Source organism: Cetorhinus maximus, chromosome 10 (genome assembly GCF_964194155.1).
Source record: "Cetorhinus maximus chromosome 10, sCetMax3.hap1.1, whole genome shotgun sequence".
Taxonomy (NCBI): domain Eukaryota; kingdom Metazoa; phylum Chordata; class Chondrichthyes; order Lamniformes; family Cetorhinidae; genus Cetorhinus; species Cetorhinus maximus.
Window position 1 is genome coordinate 93,992,268 of NC_135888.1, and position 17,494 is coordinate 94,009,761.

At 47.5% G+C, this 17,494-nt stretch overlaps 1 protein-coding gene across 1 annotated transcript in view; it reads left to right on the plus strand.

Annotated features, from left to right (window-relative positions):
• The first annotated feature begins 7,560 nt into the window (after positions 1-7,560).
• LOC144685340 (uncharacterized) overlaps positions 7,561-17,494 on the plus strand; it is a 156,351-nt gene continuing 146,417 nt past the window's right edge. Inside the window, exon 1 of the mRNA XM_078549748.1 lies at positions 7,561-7,660. Within this exon, the coding sequence (XP_078405874.1) occupies positions 7,561-7,660 (100 nt within the window). The remainder of the gene's footprint in view (positions 7,661-17,494) is intronic.

Consider the following 17,494-nt stretch of genomic DNA (forward strand, 5'->3'; position numbering starts at 1 on the left):
CACCTTGTTCCTCTTCAAATAACCACCTATGCCCTCTTGAATGCCTCGATTGAACCTGTCTCCACCACACTTCCAGGCAGTGCATTCCAGACCCAAACCGTTCGTTGTGTGAAAAAGTTTTTTCCTTACGACACATTTGCTTCATTTACAAACAGAATCTTAACTGACTGGCTTGCTAGGCCATTTCAAGGAGCATTACTGCAGATCTGGAGTCACATGTCAGCCAGAGCAGGTGAGGATGACAGATTTCCTTCCCTAAAGGGCATTAGGGAACCAGATGAATTTTTACAACATGGACTGTTAGAATTTTAGTTCCAGATTTTTATTGAATTCAAATTCTACCATGGTGGGATACGAACCCAGGTCCCCAGAGCATTACCCTGGGTCTCTGGATTAGCAGTCCAGTGACAATACTACTACACCACTGCCTCCCCATTAAACATTAAGGGGTTTGGGGGAACAACAGGAATATCAACATACACAATAGTGGGGTCAAGGGTAACAGGGGAGGCTGAATAGTAACAGGAGGATTGGGAATTAGGAGGCGTAAGGGGAGGTTGAAAGCTGGTCACTCTCACGAACCTAATGAGCACCATGAAAAAACAAATTGGCAATAAAAATGGGAGGGGTCTCGAGGAGTGTGGGAGGAGTTGTGCACAACTACTTTGAGCCGATTGAAGGGGCATCATATACATGTCTTGCTGAAACTATGAAAAGAAAGCATGGCTCAGCTGAGTGCTGGACTCAAGAGTCTCAAGCACAATGAATGAGCTTGGCTCCTTTTCTAATGGTGCACATTCAGGCTAGAACCCATCAAGTTTAGGTGCTGCGGTGCACATGGTCTTAACTGGCATCTGATCCTCACAGAGGCATGTCAGAATGGATGCATGCTCCAAGAATCAATGGTCATATCTGCTGTGCAGAGGCAGTATGGGCCCTACAAGCCTTCATCTTCCCAGTGCATTGATCATTGCATTCAAGGCACCATGCTTGCAGTAAGGACAGATCTGCAAGAACTGGGTATCCATAGTTGTTGTAAAAGCCACTGGAGAGAAAGGCTGACAGTGCCTTGGGTCTTTGGTCACTGATGAGCACCCTCGTTGTGAATGCACATTCACGTCCGAGGGGAAAGATCAGCCACCTGTCGCTCTCCAGGATAATATCATCCTGCAAATGGTGGCCTTGGTAAACGATGTACAGACTAAGGGAAAGTCAAGGGCTGGAGAATGCAAAGCTGCCTTGTACGTGCAGGAAGACAAATCAATGGGAACTAAAATTGATTACTCAATTGTATCACTTCTTGAAAAAAGGAGTTAAGAATGCAGGCATGCTGCCTTCCTGATAGCTTTGATGCAAATGAGGAGAAGAAGGGCTCATCGCCATTTGGCACAACTTAGGCCAGACCGTCGCCCTGAGGGTCGAGAGCCAGCTGGACCCCAGGCAGACCCAAATGCTGAGGAGGAGGGACCATACCCATGAAGACATTTGGCGTAACCAAGGGCCTGCAGAAGATGCTGTTCATATATGGAGATGAGCATAACACAGTGCCACAGTTACCTTCGCTTGTCTAGGGATGTGGTAACTCATATTTGCCACATTCTCCACCAGGAACTAATGATGTGTGGACTGGGAGGGCACCCCGTGCCGGTTGCACTTAAAGTTACCACCAGACAACTTTTTTGTCAGCAGATTTTTTTTTTTTTTTTTTTGTAAAAATATACTTTATTCATAAAAATCTTCAATCATATTCAAAACCATTTCAAAAACAACATTACAAGGGTACAATCCAGGTTAAACTTTTACAAAATGTATCACCAGGTGCATCAGTACAAACAATATTACAATCATTTACAGCCTTTCATTTTGATCTGTACAGCCCGAGGGGCTCTAAACAGTTCCCAGTCTCTCGGTGCGCTGTGGTAGAAAGGTCTTAGACAGCGACCCTTCCCCATTGCGCCTTTGCGGCAGCTGCCCCAAGCTTTAGTGCGTCCCTCAGCACGTAGTCCTGGACTTTGGATTGTGCCAGTCCGCAACAATCGGTCGGGAACTCTTTGTGCTGGAAGACCAACAAGTTTCGGGCAGACCAAAGCGCCTCTTTCACCGAGTTGATGATCCTCCAGCTGCAGTCAATGTTTGTCTCGGTGTGTGTCCCTGGGAACAGCCCGTAGAGCACAGAGTCCTGTGTCACAGAACTGCTCGGGATGAACCTCGACAGCAACCACTGCATCTCTCTCCAGACTTTCTTTGCAAAGGCACAATCCACAAGGAGGTGAACAACGGTCTCTTCCCCACCACAGCCACCTCGAGGGCAACGTGCAGAGGGGGTGAGACTCCTGGCGTGTAGGAAGGATCTGACGGGGAGGGCCTTTCTCACCACCAGCCAAGCTACGTCTTGGTGCTTGTTGGAAAGTTCTGGCGATGAGGCATTCTGCCAAATGACTTTGACAGTCTGCTCGGGGAACCATCCCACAGGGTCCACCCTCTCCTTTTCCCTCAGGGCCTCTAGGACGTTACGTGCTGACCACTGCCTGATGGACTTGTGGTCAAAGGTGTTTTTCTGCATAAATTTTTCCACCAGGGACAGGTGGTACGGCACGGTCCAACTACTTGGAGCGTTCCGCGGCAGCGTGGCCAGACCCATCCTTCGCAACACCGGGGACAGGTAGAACCTCAGCACGTAGTGACACTTGGTGTTTGCGTACTGAGGGTCTACGCACCGCTTGATGCAGCCACACACAAAGGTGGCCATCAGTATGAGGGCGATGTTGGGCACGTTTTTTCCCCCTTTATCTAGAGGCTTGTACATCGCGTCCCTGCGGACACGATCCATTTTCGACCTCCAGATAAAGCGGAAGATGGCTCGAGTGATCGCCATCGCGCAGGAGTGTGGAATGGGCCAGACCTGCGCCACGTACAGCAACAGCGAGAGTACCTCACACCTGATGACCAGGTTCTTACCCGCAATGGAGAGGGAGCGTCGCTCCCACATGCCCAGTTTCCTTTTCACCATAGCCACTCGCTCCTTCCAGTTTCTAACGCATGCCCCGGTCCCTCCGAACCATATCCCCAGCACCTTCAGGCCGTCAGCCCTGACAGTGAAGGGGACAAAGGATCGGTCAGCCCAGTTCCCAAAGAACATGGCCTCGCTCTTCCCACGATTTACCTTGGCTCCCGAGGCCAGTTCGAACTGGTCGCAGACGTGCATCAGTCTGCGCACCGACAGCGGATCCGAGCAGAAGACGGCGACGTCGTCCATGTACAGGGAGGCTTTTACCTGAGTGCCTCCACTGCCTGGGATCGTCACTCCTCTTATGCCCGGATCCTTCCTGATGGACTCGGCAAAGGGTTCTATGCAGCACACGAAAAGGACAGGCGAGAGAGGGCAGCCCTGCCTGACTCCAGATTTAATCGGAAAGCTATCTGTTTCCCACCCATTGATTGAGACTGCGCTACTGATGTTAGTGTAGAGCAGTTGGATCCAATTTCGAATTCCCTCCCCAAAGCCCATTTTGGAGAGCACATCCCCCATGTAGGTGTGCGATATTCTGTCAAAGGCCTTCTCCTGATCCAAGCTGATGAGGCAGGTATCCACACCCCTGTCCTGTACATAGGCAATCGTATCCCTGAGCAGCGCCAGGCTGTCAGAGATCTTCCTGCCTGGCACAGAGCAGGTCTGGTCAGGGTGAATCACCAATTCCAGAGCGGATTTGACCCGGTTGGCGATGACCTTGGACAGAATCTTATAGTCCACATTCAACAGTGAAATGGGTCGCCAATTTCTAATTTCCTCCCTTTCCCCCTTGTGCTTGTAGATGAGGGTGATGATGCCTTTCCTCATGGATTCTGACATGCTGCCGGCCAGGAGCATACTCTCGTACACTTCTAGCAGGTCTGGGCCGATCAAGTCCCACAGAGCCGAATACAACTCCGCCGGCAGGCCGTCGCTTCCGGGGGTTTTACTCTTCTCGAAGGACTCGAGGGCCTTAGTCAGTTCGTCAGGAGTTAGCGGTTTGTCTAGGCTCTCCCGCGTACTGTGGTCTAAGACCTCCGTGATAGAGGACAGGAAGGACTGGGAGGCCGTGCTGTCCGTGGGCTTCACGTCATACAGTCCGGCATAAAAGGATTTGCTGATCCTCAGAATGTCGGACCGTGATGACTTTACTGAGCCGTCTTCTTCCTTCAGGCTGCTGATCACAGAGCGCTCTCTGTGTACCTTTTGGAAGAAGAAACGTGAGCACGTCTCATCCTGCTCCACGGAGCGGACTCTGGAACGGAAGATGATCTTGGAGGCCTCCGAGGCAAAGTGCGAGGCTTGCTGGCCCTTCACCTCTTGGAGCTCCTCCTTGACATCGACCCCCATCGACCGCAGCCGGAGCAGATTCTGCATCTTTTCCTGGAGTCGGGACATTTCCCTCTGTTCCTTTCTAGCTTTCTGGGTGCCTTTGCGGATGAAAAACCTCTTGATGCTTCCCTTGATCACTTCCCACCAGTGTGTCAGGGACTCAAAGAGGGGTTTCACGGTTCTCCAACCTTTGTAATCCCTCTTGAGCTCCTCAATGTTCTCTGGGGTCAGCAGTTGCACATTTAGCTTCCATGCCCCCCTGCCCACCCTCAGGTCTTCCTCCAAGTGGCAGTCCGCCAGTAGGAGGCAGTGGTCAGAGAAGAACACCGGCTTGACGTCGGTGGATCTGACTGTGAATGCACGGGACACAAACAGGAAGTCTATCCTGGAACGAATGGACCCGTCTGGCCGCGACCAGGTGTATCTACGCTGCGCTCCGTCTGCAGGGTTGCTGAAGACGTCGTGCAGCTTGGCATCCTTAACTGTTTCCATCAGGGATCTGGACGTAGCGTCCAATCTGCTTCCGGCCCTGCCGGATCGTCCAGCCGCATCGATGATGCAGTTGAAGTCCCCGCCCAGAATGACCGGCCTGGAGGTCGCCAGCAGCAGTGGGAGCTGCTGAAAAACCTCCAGCCGCTCAGCCCCTTGTGCCGGGCCATACACGTTAATTAACCGGAGTGGAGCGTTCTTGTACATTACGTCTGCTACGAGGAGTCGCCCGCCCACCACCTCCTTGACCTCGGAGACGGTGAAGTTGCCTCCCCGCAGCAGAATACCCAGGCCGGAGGAACGAGAGTCGTTTCCGCCCGACCAGATCGATGGCCCGTGGGACCACCATCGTGACTATTGCCTGTAGGAGCTGAGGTGCGGTATCGCACACTCCTGCAGAAACAACAGGTCAGCTTTGACCTTGGCTAGGTAGTCCAAGGTCGCAACACATCGCGTAGTAGATTTAATGCTACGCACATTTATGGATACAATCTTTAAACCCATTTTAAAGCATTTATTCTCCTACCAAACCCACTGTCTCTGAGAGTCCCAGACCTTTAGTCTGCTCCTTCATACCCGTAGTGAGCTCAAATTCCTTCACTTTGGATGGGCTGAGGTAGATCTCCTTGGCCGTGTTCTGCTCCAGTGGCATCTGGAGGTTCACGTAGAGAGCGGGTTTTGAGATGACCTTTGCTGGAGAAGCTTCTCCAAAACTCACCCCCTCTGGGGTGTTGTTGTTCCCGGCTTCCTGGAGCTGGGGTGCGATGATTGCCTCACTGCTCCCAGATTCCAGGGGCTGTGGTGCACTGGCCTCCTCAGGTTGCAGGCAAAGTTGGGGTGCGCTGGTCTCCTTGTTGTCTCCAATTTTCTGGAGCTCGGGTGTCTCGTCCTCCAACGCCCTGGAGCTTTGCCGCCTCTTCTGTCGGTGCCGCTCTGGCACTTCATCATCCGAAGAGCTGCTGCCCTTGTCATCCGTGTCGGATGGGAGACGCCTCTTGCCGCTTCTCTGGGAAACGCCTTTGCTTCTTCTTCGCTCCCTCTTACTTTTCTTGTTCTTCACCGTCCGCCACTCCCCCTGCTGCTTTTCCACTGCTGCCTCCTCCTCCATTGATTCCTGAGGACTGGGAGGTTCAGGGGGTAGTGCTGTTGATTGGCTCTCTGTTGCCTCAATCTCTTTCTCCACCTTGTCTCTCTCTGTGTCCTCCTTTGTCCCGTTGAGCTCCCTGGGGGCCTTGGTGGTTGGAGTGACACGAAACATTTCTTCTGCTTCCCCCTGGTCGGCTTTGGCTGCCTGTGCGTAAGTACGGCAGCGTTTGGGGCAGGTCCTGTAGAGGTGACTTGCCTCGCCACACAGGTTGCAGCACTTGGCCTGTTTGCAGTCTTTTGTCTGGTGCCCTTCCTGTTTGCAGATCTTGCAGAGGGAGGCGCTGCAGTTGGCCGCCACATGACCAGCCTTGCCGCATGAGCGACAATGCTTGGGTTGCCCAGCGTAGACCAGGTAGCCCCGGTTTCCCCCGATAGCGAAACTGGAGGGAGGGTGGAAAATGGCTCCCTTACCATCGGTCTTTAGCATGACCTTAAACAGGCGTTTGCCTGTCCAGATCCCCAAGTCGTCTCGAATCTCGGTGCCGCTCCCCACCTTATCGAAGTACCTGGTGAGGAAGGTGACCACGTCGGCGACAGGGACGAAGGGGTTGTACACATGCACCATCACCTCACGTTCCCGTTGCAACGGCAGAGAAAAGTGCGGCTCCGCCGTCAGGATCTTCATCTCCGGCAGGTCTCTCTTCTCCTCGAACACCCTCAGGAGCCGGACGCAGTCTGCCACTCGCTTGAACGTCACGTCAAAATAACCACCTTTGCGGGAGTCGTGCAAGGTGAAGATCTCCGTAGCTTGGAAGCCGCACGCCTTCAACAGGATCCTCCTGGTGAAGAAGCCCCGATCCATAGGTGATCCTCCTTCGTCGCTGTGGTTCACCGTGACTCGGACGGTGATAGGTAACCCACGGTATGAATTCGGATTGCGATTGGTTATCGCCCTTCCATCCCGACCTTGCCTTGGCAGGACCATGGTGTCGCCCCTGCAACACTTGATCTTAGCCAAAAGGCCTCCGAGGACCCACTAGGGACCTCTGCGGAATCTCACAGGCAGCTACATATAAATACGTAAGGGAGGTGACCGATGCCCTTTTCAGTAAAGCTGACTGTTACTTGCAGTTCCACATGGATGAAGCGGGCCAGGCTGCCAGAGCTGTGGAATTTGCAGCGATCTCAGGCTCCCTACAAGGGCGCCATCGACTGCACATGTGGCCTTGAGAGCTCCCTGGCAACAGCCTCTGAGATTCATTAATAGGAAAGGATTTCACTCTTTAAATGTCCAGCTTATCTGTGATGACAGAAAGCAGATTGTGTATGTTTATGCTAATTACCCAGGGAGCTCTCATTACTCACAAGTATCACAGATCCTTGAGGGCCCACGGTGTATCAAGGGTTGGCTCCTCAGGCGTAATGGCACTTGTTCATCATCCACAGAGTACATCTGAGGAGAGATACAGTGCTGCATATTCAGCCTTAAGGTCCTGAATAGAGAAGTCTATTGACCTTTTAAAGATGCATTTCAGATGTTTGGACCAATCAGGAGGGGCTCTCCAATACTCATCACAGGTGGTGTACTGCATCATCGTTGAGGGGGGAGGTGGGGGGAGGAGAGTGCATTGCCAGAGGGAGACATGGAGAAGCTACACAACTCCTTGGACGAGGAGGACATTGAAGGTGATGAATTTGAAGAGGACAAGGATTCAGACGAGCCACATGAAGATGCCATGACACGTGCACAAACATGGAATATGTGCCTGTGGCAACCCCATAGCTACAAGATTCCAGGAGGAATAAGGTGAAGACAAGTTGATACGAGCACAGTTCTCCTGATGCTTTGGGAGCTCAGCTCAGCAGCCTGTTCCTCATTGGAAAGTATCCTCAGCTCTGAGGACCTCCTCCGGTCTTTGTTCTCTCCCTCCAATTATGGGCGAGCTTGTCCTGGATTTAGACAGATAGGTTGACTTTGAGCACTATGGATGATATAGCAGTTCAGAAGCCTGCATGCCTGCAGTGTGTGCTGAGCCCTCCCCAGTAAGGGATGAAGACGCCCTTTGTGCACGGTCTTAGATGAGTTTGTGATCTTTAAGTGGCTGGCAGACATGAAGTCCTGACGTCCCATCTGCTGGTCGTGTGTGACATCCCTGTGGAGTCTAGCCCTTAGACTGCCTGATGCTGTTATGAGAGTGTAGGTTTGGAGTAAGGAGGAGGCTCACTTTCCCTGGTGGAGCAGCTCACGTCATTTATCCTCTTCCTGTACTGCAGTGGTCCTCTTTTGAGTGCCATGAACGACTTCCTCCTAGGTTGGCATGGTCAGGTTGGTGGACCTCCTGCTCCCACCCCTCAGAAAAAGTATCTCCCGCTTTTCCTGGATGGCCTGGGGAGGCCTCGCTGAACTGTGGTGCAGAAGGCTTGGTTCTCAAGCCCATTGCACTCCTGTGCATGACAACCACCTGCCCTGCAGTGAATGAATGTGTGTGCAGGTGACATTTAAATAAGGCACCAGGACCTTCGACCCCATGCGGTAGCGGCGGGGTAGGCAAATCTTTGCCCACCCCACCACAAAGAATTGATGAGCTCCTCACATAGCATAAATAGTGAGCTGAAAAGCAGAAGATCTGGCGCAAAAATTCACCCTGCCACCTAGTTGGAATCACGCTGACTTCCCTGCCCACCACCATACTTAGTCTCCAGAACAGAAAATTTCATTATATGAAAATAGGAAATGGTCGAAGGCATTAGAAACGGCAAAGGATTTTGGCCCTGATAACATCCCGTCTATAATGTGAGGAGCTCATCAATTCTTTGTGCTGCAGAACTAGACTAGTGCCAAAACTGGGAGAACGTCTCACAGACTAGTTAAGCAACAGCCTGACATTGTCACACTCATAGAATCATACCTTACAGATAATGTCCCAGACACCACCATCACCATCCCTGGTATGTCCTAACCCACCAGCAGGACACACAGAGCTGAGGATGTGATGACGGCACAAGTGGTGTACAGTCGAGAGGGAGTTGCACTGGATGTCCTCAACATCGACTCCGGACCCCATGAAGTCTCATGGCATCAGGTCAAACATGGGCATAGAAACCTTTGATTATCATGTACCACCCTCCCTCAGCTGATGAATCCATGTTGAAAACCACTTGGCGGACCACTGAGGGTGGCAAGGGCGCAGGATGTACTCTGGGCGGCGGACTTCAATGTCCATCACCAAGAGTGGCTCAGTAGCACCACTACAGATCAAGTTGGTGGAGTCCTAAAGGACATAGCTGCTAGACTGGGTCTGCGGCAGATGGTGAGGGAAAAACATACTTAACCTCATCCTCACCAACCTGCCTGCCGTAGATGCACCTTTTCCATGACAGTATCGGTAGGAGTGACCACCGCACAGTCCTTGCGGAGAAGAAGTCCCATCTGCACATTGAGGATACACTCCACCGTGTTGCTTGACACTTCCACTGTACTAAATGGGATAGATTTTGAACAGATCGAGCAACTCAAGACTGGACAACCAAAGGCATTGTGGGCCATCAGCAGCAGCAGAATTGTACACAGCTACAATTTATAACCTCATGGCCTGGCATATCCCCCACTCTACAATTACCACCAAGCCAGGGAATCAACCCTGATTCAAACAAGAGTGCAAGAGGGCATGCCAGGAGCAGCACCAGACATACCTAAAAATGATGTGTCAACTTGGTGAAGCTACAACACAAGACTACTTGCGTGCCAAACAGCATAAGCAGCAAATGATAGACAGAGCCTAAGTGATTCCACAACCAATAAATCATATCTAAACTCTGCAGTCCTGCCGCATCCAGTCATGAATGATGGTGGACAATTAAACAACTCACTGGAAGAGGAGGCTCCACAAATATTCCCATCCACAATGGTGACAGAGCAAATAATAAGGCTGAAGCTTTTGCAACAATCTTCAACCAGAAGTGTCAAGTGGAGATCCATCTCTGCCTCCTCCAGATGTCCCCAGCATCACAGATGCCAGTCTTCAGCCAATTCGATTCACTCCACGTGATATCAAGAAACAGCTGAAGGCATTGGATACCACAAAGGCTATGGGCCCTGACAATATTCCAGCAATAGTACTGAAGACTTGTGCTATCGAACTTACTGCTGTTCCAGTACAGCTACAACACTGGCACCTACATGGCAATGTTAAAAATTGCCTAGGTATGTCCTGCACACAAAAAGCAGGACAAATCCAGCCTGGCCAATTACTGCGCCATCAGTCTACTCTCAATCATCAGTAAAGTGATGTGATGGAAGGGGTCATCAACAGCGCTATTAAGCAGCACTTGCTTAGCAATAACTTGCTCACTGATGCTCGGTTTGGGTTCTGCCAGGGCCACTCAGACCCTGGCCTTATTACAGCCTTGATTCAAACATGGACAAAAAAGCTAAACTCCAGAGGTGAGGTGAGAGTGACTGCCCTTGACATCAAGGCAGCATTTCGCTGATTGGGGCATCAAGGAGCCCTAGCAAAACTGGAGTCAGTGGGAATCAGGGGAAAAACTCTCTGCTGGTTGGAGTCATACCCAACACAAAGGAAGATGGAAGATGTTGGAGGACAGTCATCTCAGCTCCATGACATTGCTGTAGGTGTTCCTCAGGGTAGTATCCTAGGCCCAACCATCTTCAGCTGCTGCATCAATGACCTTACCTCCATCAGTAAGTGTGCATGGTGGAGGCGGATTTAATCGCAGATTTCAAAAGGGAATTGGGTAAACAGCAAAAATGCAGAATTATGGGGGAAGGGCTGTGGAATGAGACTAGCTGAATTGCCCCTGCAGAGAGCTGGCGTGGACTCAATAGGCCAAATGGCCAGCTTCTGTCCTGCAATCATTCTATGATTCTATATTCTATTCTATGATAATTTGCTTCTAATCAATATTGACAAGACTGTAGCCCTCATTTTTGGCCCCACAAACTGTACACTCATCACCACCAGTTTCAACCTGTTCCTTTGGGATGAATCAGACTGTTCAAATCTCAATGTCCAATTCAACCTCAAGCTGAGCCCCCAACCCCACACTCTCCATCACAAAGGCCACCTACTTAAACTCCCATAATATCTCCTACCTCTGCCCCTGCCTCAGCCCACATTGAAACCCTCGTCCATACTGTTGTCTCTTCCAGATTCAGCTATTTTGACGCTTCCATATCCACCCTCCCTCCGCCCTCTGTAAAATTTAGTTCATTTAAAACTCAGCTGTCTGTGTCAAATCCTGCATCGAGTATTGCTCACCCATCAGCCCTTTCCTTCCTGACCTGCATTGGCTACCGATCCTTCAAAGGATTTCACATTTTCATCTTTGTGTATAAATCCTTTGATGACCTTGTCATTTCTCGTTTCAGTATCCTACTCTAGCCCTACATTGCTTTGAACACTGTTCCTCATATATGTATACAATAATGCAGTAAAATTTTCTCTCTAAGGAGCAGTCGCTGCAATTCAGATTGCTATAAGAATGGACAGCTATTGATGCATGGTGGTTGATGCCGTTCATCTAACCATGCAACATAGGTGACCTTTGCGTCATCGCTTCAATTTGTTTTTAAGTGAAGGGCAGTTTTGCTAGCTGGGATGGTGTACTGCATGACCCCATGTAGTATGGAAAATAGAGCAATGACACTTTGCACCTCTGATTTAATTTAATTTGAACTGATGCTGATCCAAGTGCCAACTTCTGCAACATTAGAAAAAAAATGACGATGGAAAAAGAGGAAAACTTCAAATGAGTCCATTGAAGAGTACATACCTGAAACATAGCCTATACTTTTTCAGGTGTTCATTGACTTGCTGTGTATTTTGAACATTTCCAACATTTTCAGCTTTTTATTTGTTTGTGGATCTTATTCTGATATCAACAACCTTCAAACATATGACATTATTTAATTTGTATAAACTTGCTTAATTTTCATTTTGGTTTGATAATGGAGCAAGAGTAAAAATATAGATCTTCTTTTGTGCAATGATACCAACATTAATAGCTGCCCTCTTATCATGGCTGTATGTGAAGAAATTAAAACTAGTCCTTTTACAAGTTGTGTATAATAAAACAAAGTTTTAAACATTTTTATTCACAAAAATTCCTAATAACATTACTATCAAACAATTTTAATCTCCTGTTGTTCTGCAGAGTGTCAATAGGTTATGTAGTCTTTGTATCTCTTGTGAATATCCTTCAAAATTGATTCACTAAATCATTGTTATGTAATTTTTAATGAAAGATTGTGCTGAAATGGAATGATTTTGATAGCTTGTACTGTAATTATTTTGGTGAGTTTGTCATGGGAAAAACACTGGGAAATACTGTAAATGGATCATCATTTTTCATAGATGCCCCGTGAACAAAGAACAAAGAAAAGTACAGCACAGGAACAGGCCCTTCGGCCCTCCAAGCCTGCGCCAATCATATTGCCCGTCAACTAAAACATTTTGCACTTCCGGGGTCCGTATCCCTCTATTCCCATCCTATTCATGTATTTGTCAAGCTGCCTCTTAAACATCACTATCGTACCTGCTTTCACCACCTCCTCTGGCAGCGAATTCCAGACACTCACTACCCTCTGCGTAAAAAACTTGCCCCGCACATCTCCTCTATAGTTTTCTCCTCTCACCTTAAATCTATGTCCCCTAGTAATTGACTCTTCCACCCTGGGAAAAAGCATCTGACTATCTACTCTGTCCATGCCACTCATAATTTTGTAAACTTCTGTCAAGTCGCCCCTCAATCTCCGTCGCTCTAGTGAGAACAATCCGAGTTTCTCCAACCTCTCCTCATAGCTAATAACCTCCAGACCAGGCAGCATCCTGGTAAACCTCCTCTGCACCCTCTCCAATGCCTCCATATCCTTCTGGTAATGTGGTGACCAGAATTGCACACAATATTCCAAGTGTGGCCTAACCAAGGTTCTATACAGCTGCAGCATGACTTCCCAGCTTTTATACTCAATACCCCTGCCAATGAAGGCAAGCATGCCATATGCCTTCCTGACTACCTTATCCACCTGCGTTGCCACTTTCAGTGACTTGTGGACCTGTACACCCAGATCCCTCTGCCCGTCAATGCACTTAAGTGTTCTGCCATTTACTGTATAATTCCTGCCTGTATTAGACCTTCCAAAATGCATTACGTCACATTTGTCCAGATTAAACTCCATCTGCCATTTCTCCGCCTAAGACTCCAACCGATCTATATCCCGTTGTATCCTTTGACAATCCTCTTCACTATCTGCAACTTCTCCAACCTTAGTGTCGTCTGCAAACTTACTAATTAGCCCAGTTACATTTTCCTCCAAATCATTTATGTATACTGCAAACAGCAAAGGTCCTAGCACTGATCCCTGCGGAACTCCACTAGTCACAGCTCTCCATTCAGAAAATCACCCTTCTACTACTACCCTCTGTCTTCTATGACCAAGCCAATTCTGTATCCATCTTGCCAGCTCACCTCTGATCCCGTGCGACTTTACCTTCTGTAGCAGTCTGCCATGAGGGACCTTGTCAAAGGCCTTACTGAAATTGAAATCCATGTATATAACATCCACTGCCCTTCCATCATCGATCATCTTTGTCACTTCCTTGAAAAACTCGATCAAGTTAGTGAGACACGACCTCCCCTTCACAAAACCATGCTGCTTCTCACTAATACGCCCATTTGCTTCCAAATGGTAGTAAATCCTGTCATGAAGAATCTTCTCCAATAATTTCCCTACCACTGACGTAAGGCTCACCGACCTGTAATTTCGTGGATTATCCCTGCTACCCTTCTTAAACAATGGAACAACATTGGCCATTCTCCAGTCCTCTGGGACCTCACCCGTAGCCAGTGAGGATGCAAAGATTTCTGTCAAGGCCCCAGCAATCTCCTGCCTTGCCTCCCTCAGTACTCTAGAGTAGATCCCATCTGGCCCAGGGGACTTATTCACCTTAATATTCTTCAAGATGCCTAACACCTCCTCTTTTTTGATCTCAACATGATCCAGGCTATCGACACACTCTTCCCTAGACAAATCGACCGCTAAGTCCTTCTCTTTGGTGAATTAAAAATTTGGCAGTAGATGGCAAGAAGGGCAAAATTGGATCTTATTTCACCCATTTCACTGGCATGAAATGGGCCCAGGCAGTTCCAATTTTGATTGCCAATTGCAAAATTCACAGCACATGCATCAGTCGCTATGTTAATGGTCCTTTTAAATTAGTGTGCCAACACCTGATTATCAGTTTGTAGAGTCACCTGGTAAATCATGTCAGGAACAGCTTTGAAGCAGCTTTACAAATGGTATGTAAAGAGATCTTAACATCCATTAAGTTGAGTCTCTGGTAAATCATTTTAGGTTGTGAGGCTGTTAGTCCAGTTATGACTGTAATAGCAATGCTCTAAAATGACTCTTACACTGCAGAAGTCTTTTTGCTATTACAGTTCCGCACAGTTATTGGCATGGTTGTTCTGCAGTTTCTGTCATTGGGGCTGAAGGATGACCTGCACTCACTGCAAGAAGAGAGAAAAGGACAGGGAAGGCACAGGAGGCTTTACACCACACAATGTCCAGGGACTAAATGTTCTATAATTCTGTGCGTCTTGGGTGCCCATAACCCCAATAAGGAGCATCAGGATCATCCAATTCAGAAGGGACACTGTCACAGAGCTGTGTCACTGGTTACAGCTTGAATTCAAGCTGAAAAACAGGACTTGAACAGTACTTTCTGTGACTATTAAGATCACTGTGGCCCTGAATTTCTATTTTACAACACCATTCCAGCTGTAACAGATGATGCCAGTGACATAATAATGTTTTATGCTGCTGCATCAGACTAGGCTGCAAAGGAAAAATTTCACCTCTTTCTATTTGGACTAAATGAGGCAGGAAGAAGAGCCAAGGGTTTCACAAGGCTTTTAGGTTTCCCAAGAGTGAAAGAAATAATTGACTATACCTACAGTGTGGCGCATGCTCTGTTTAAAGATTAGGCCATAAATGTGAGTGAAAGGAATTCCACTCCCTCATTGTGCAGGTAGTATGTGACAACGGGCAGTGTATCATGCAGGTATATACCCAATTTCCTGACGGTAGTCACAATGGCTTCATCCTGTGTCAATTCTCAATACCCTCTTATTGTACCTAGATCATTGGGTGTCACGCTAGCTGGTTGGAGATAGGGACTTTCCCCTTGGTGTGTAGCTCATGACACTTGTCAAGAACCAAGCACAGAACCTGAGGAGAACTATAACCTGAGCCATGTGTCTACCAGAGCTCTGAACAGACCAACTCCCTTCTGAAGCAAAGGTTCTGCTGTGAACCGTCCTGGAGGAGTTCTGCCATACAGCTCCAACGGAGATTCATGGTTGTCTGCTGCATGCTCCATAATTTTGTCCTGCAAAGGAACTAATCCCTGGAACCACCTAGGCAGGAAGAAGTGCAGGAACAGGAATATGAGGATAAAGAAAAGCAGGGATAATCTATTGTGCAAACTTCAAGAGCTGTGAAGCAGAAAACACTAAAGAAGAGGTTTACCCGAAGAATTCTTCCCTTCCTCAGTGACCAGCATTCCCCTCCTCCCTTCTCTCCAAGGCCCTTACACATTAATACCCTCAAAGTGTAAACCTTCTTCAATCTCATAGTACCATCACCATATAAGATGGCATGAGATGGACACATGACAGTTAGTCATCTGTTTCTGTGTATTTCCATGCATGACCATGCTGGAGTTTGATTTCATGTGGAGGCCATTGATTGGCTTGAGCACAAACTGCTGCTGCACTACTATGTATCACTCTTTCTTGGCTGCCTGTATCCTGCCATTTCTTCCCATGAGGGTTTAGTTTTTTTTTTATGAGAGTGCAGCCTATGAGGGAACAACTTCTTTATAATAGCTTGTGACTTCTTTAGTGGTTAACATATTTATGTGAAGGCAATGTTAACACTGCAATTAAATTATGTAAGATGCCATAGCAGTGTCAAAATAGATTTATTGTATGTGGCTTGTCTAACACCATGTATCTCCTAATGATTGCAGAATTGCTGACAACATTCTCTGCTCAGCAAGAAGTTCTTTGATGAAATTTCCTCAAAATGTACTCCAGTGTTTTCATGGGATTGTTGCTGAAATATATCTGCAACCAATTGTTTCCTCATAATTAATCACGTTAATCACAAGTAACAATTATTTTGCCAACAATTTTATGGCATTATTCTGTAAATAGTATTTAACATTTTAAGTCCTTTTTGTGTCATATTGTTATGTAATACAATATGATTTTAGGCAAGCTTTTATAATTCAAAACCTGTTCATTACAAAATGTTAAAACAATGTCAGTTCATGCAGCTCATTTCCGTTATCCACAGCTACAAGAGTAAAATGGCATCTGGTGTTTTTCCAGGTCAGGTAATGTAGTGAGAATAATACTAAAGGGTGTATTTTCTAACAAATAAAACAACGGTTACATTTATCTTGCCAAAAGTCATCAAAGTATATTTTGGTTTTTATTCAAAGTATTCATTATCCATGAGCATAAACCCATGTTTTTGTTCTTCTTAACTCCTCTATTTTTAAATTATACTCAACATTTGTTCTTCATACAACAAGAGAAATGTCTTTAGGCTAGGGCTTTGCCACATATATTGTGCAAATGTTTTGTTATGAGATGTGTGGTTTTTTACAGATCTTGTCTATCTGCCAAGTTCTCTCTCCTTAACTTGGCACAGATCCATTTGACATCTCTCAACAACACAGTGGATGTCAATAATACATTGGGCGATCAATGCTGATATGAATCTACAGAGCCTACGTCATTAGGTACGCCAATATGCTTGGTCACTGGGCTATCCTAATAAGTGTTTTTTAAATCACAACTTCAGGATGGCAATCATCTGTTCTTAGGTTTGCTGTTTTCGCACCTTTGGAATATAATTTTATATCAGTGAAGCACTCAATCGAGCAAAGAGCATATAATACAGGTGTAATTCAATAAAATTAGAAAATTGGAAAATCGCTAATGTAACCCCCCTGTTTAAGAAGGTAGTGAGGCAAAAGACGGGAAATTACAGGCCGATTAGCCTGACCTCGGTCATTGGTAAGATTTTAGAGTCCATTGTTAAGGATGAGATTTCAGAATACTTGGAAGTGCATTGTAAAATAGGGCAAAGTCAGCATGGTTTCATCAAGGGGAGGTCATGCCTGACAAATCTGTTAGAATTCTTTGAGGAGGTAACGAGTAGGTTAGACAAAGGAGAGCCAATGTATGTTATCTACTTGGACTTCCAGAAGGCCTTTGACAAGGTGCCCCACAGGATGCTGCTCAGTAAGATAAGAGCCCATGGTGTTAGAGGCAAGGTACTAGCATGGATAGAAGATTGGCTGTCTGGCAGGAGGCAGAGAGTGGGGATAAGGGGGCCCTTCGCAGGATGGCGGCCGGTGACTAGTGGAGTTCCGCAAGGGTCAGTGTTGGGACCACAACTTTTCACTTTATACATTAATGATCTAGATGAAGGAACTGAGGGCATCCTGGCTAAGTTTGCAGATGATACAAAGATATGTGGAG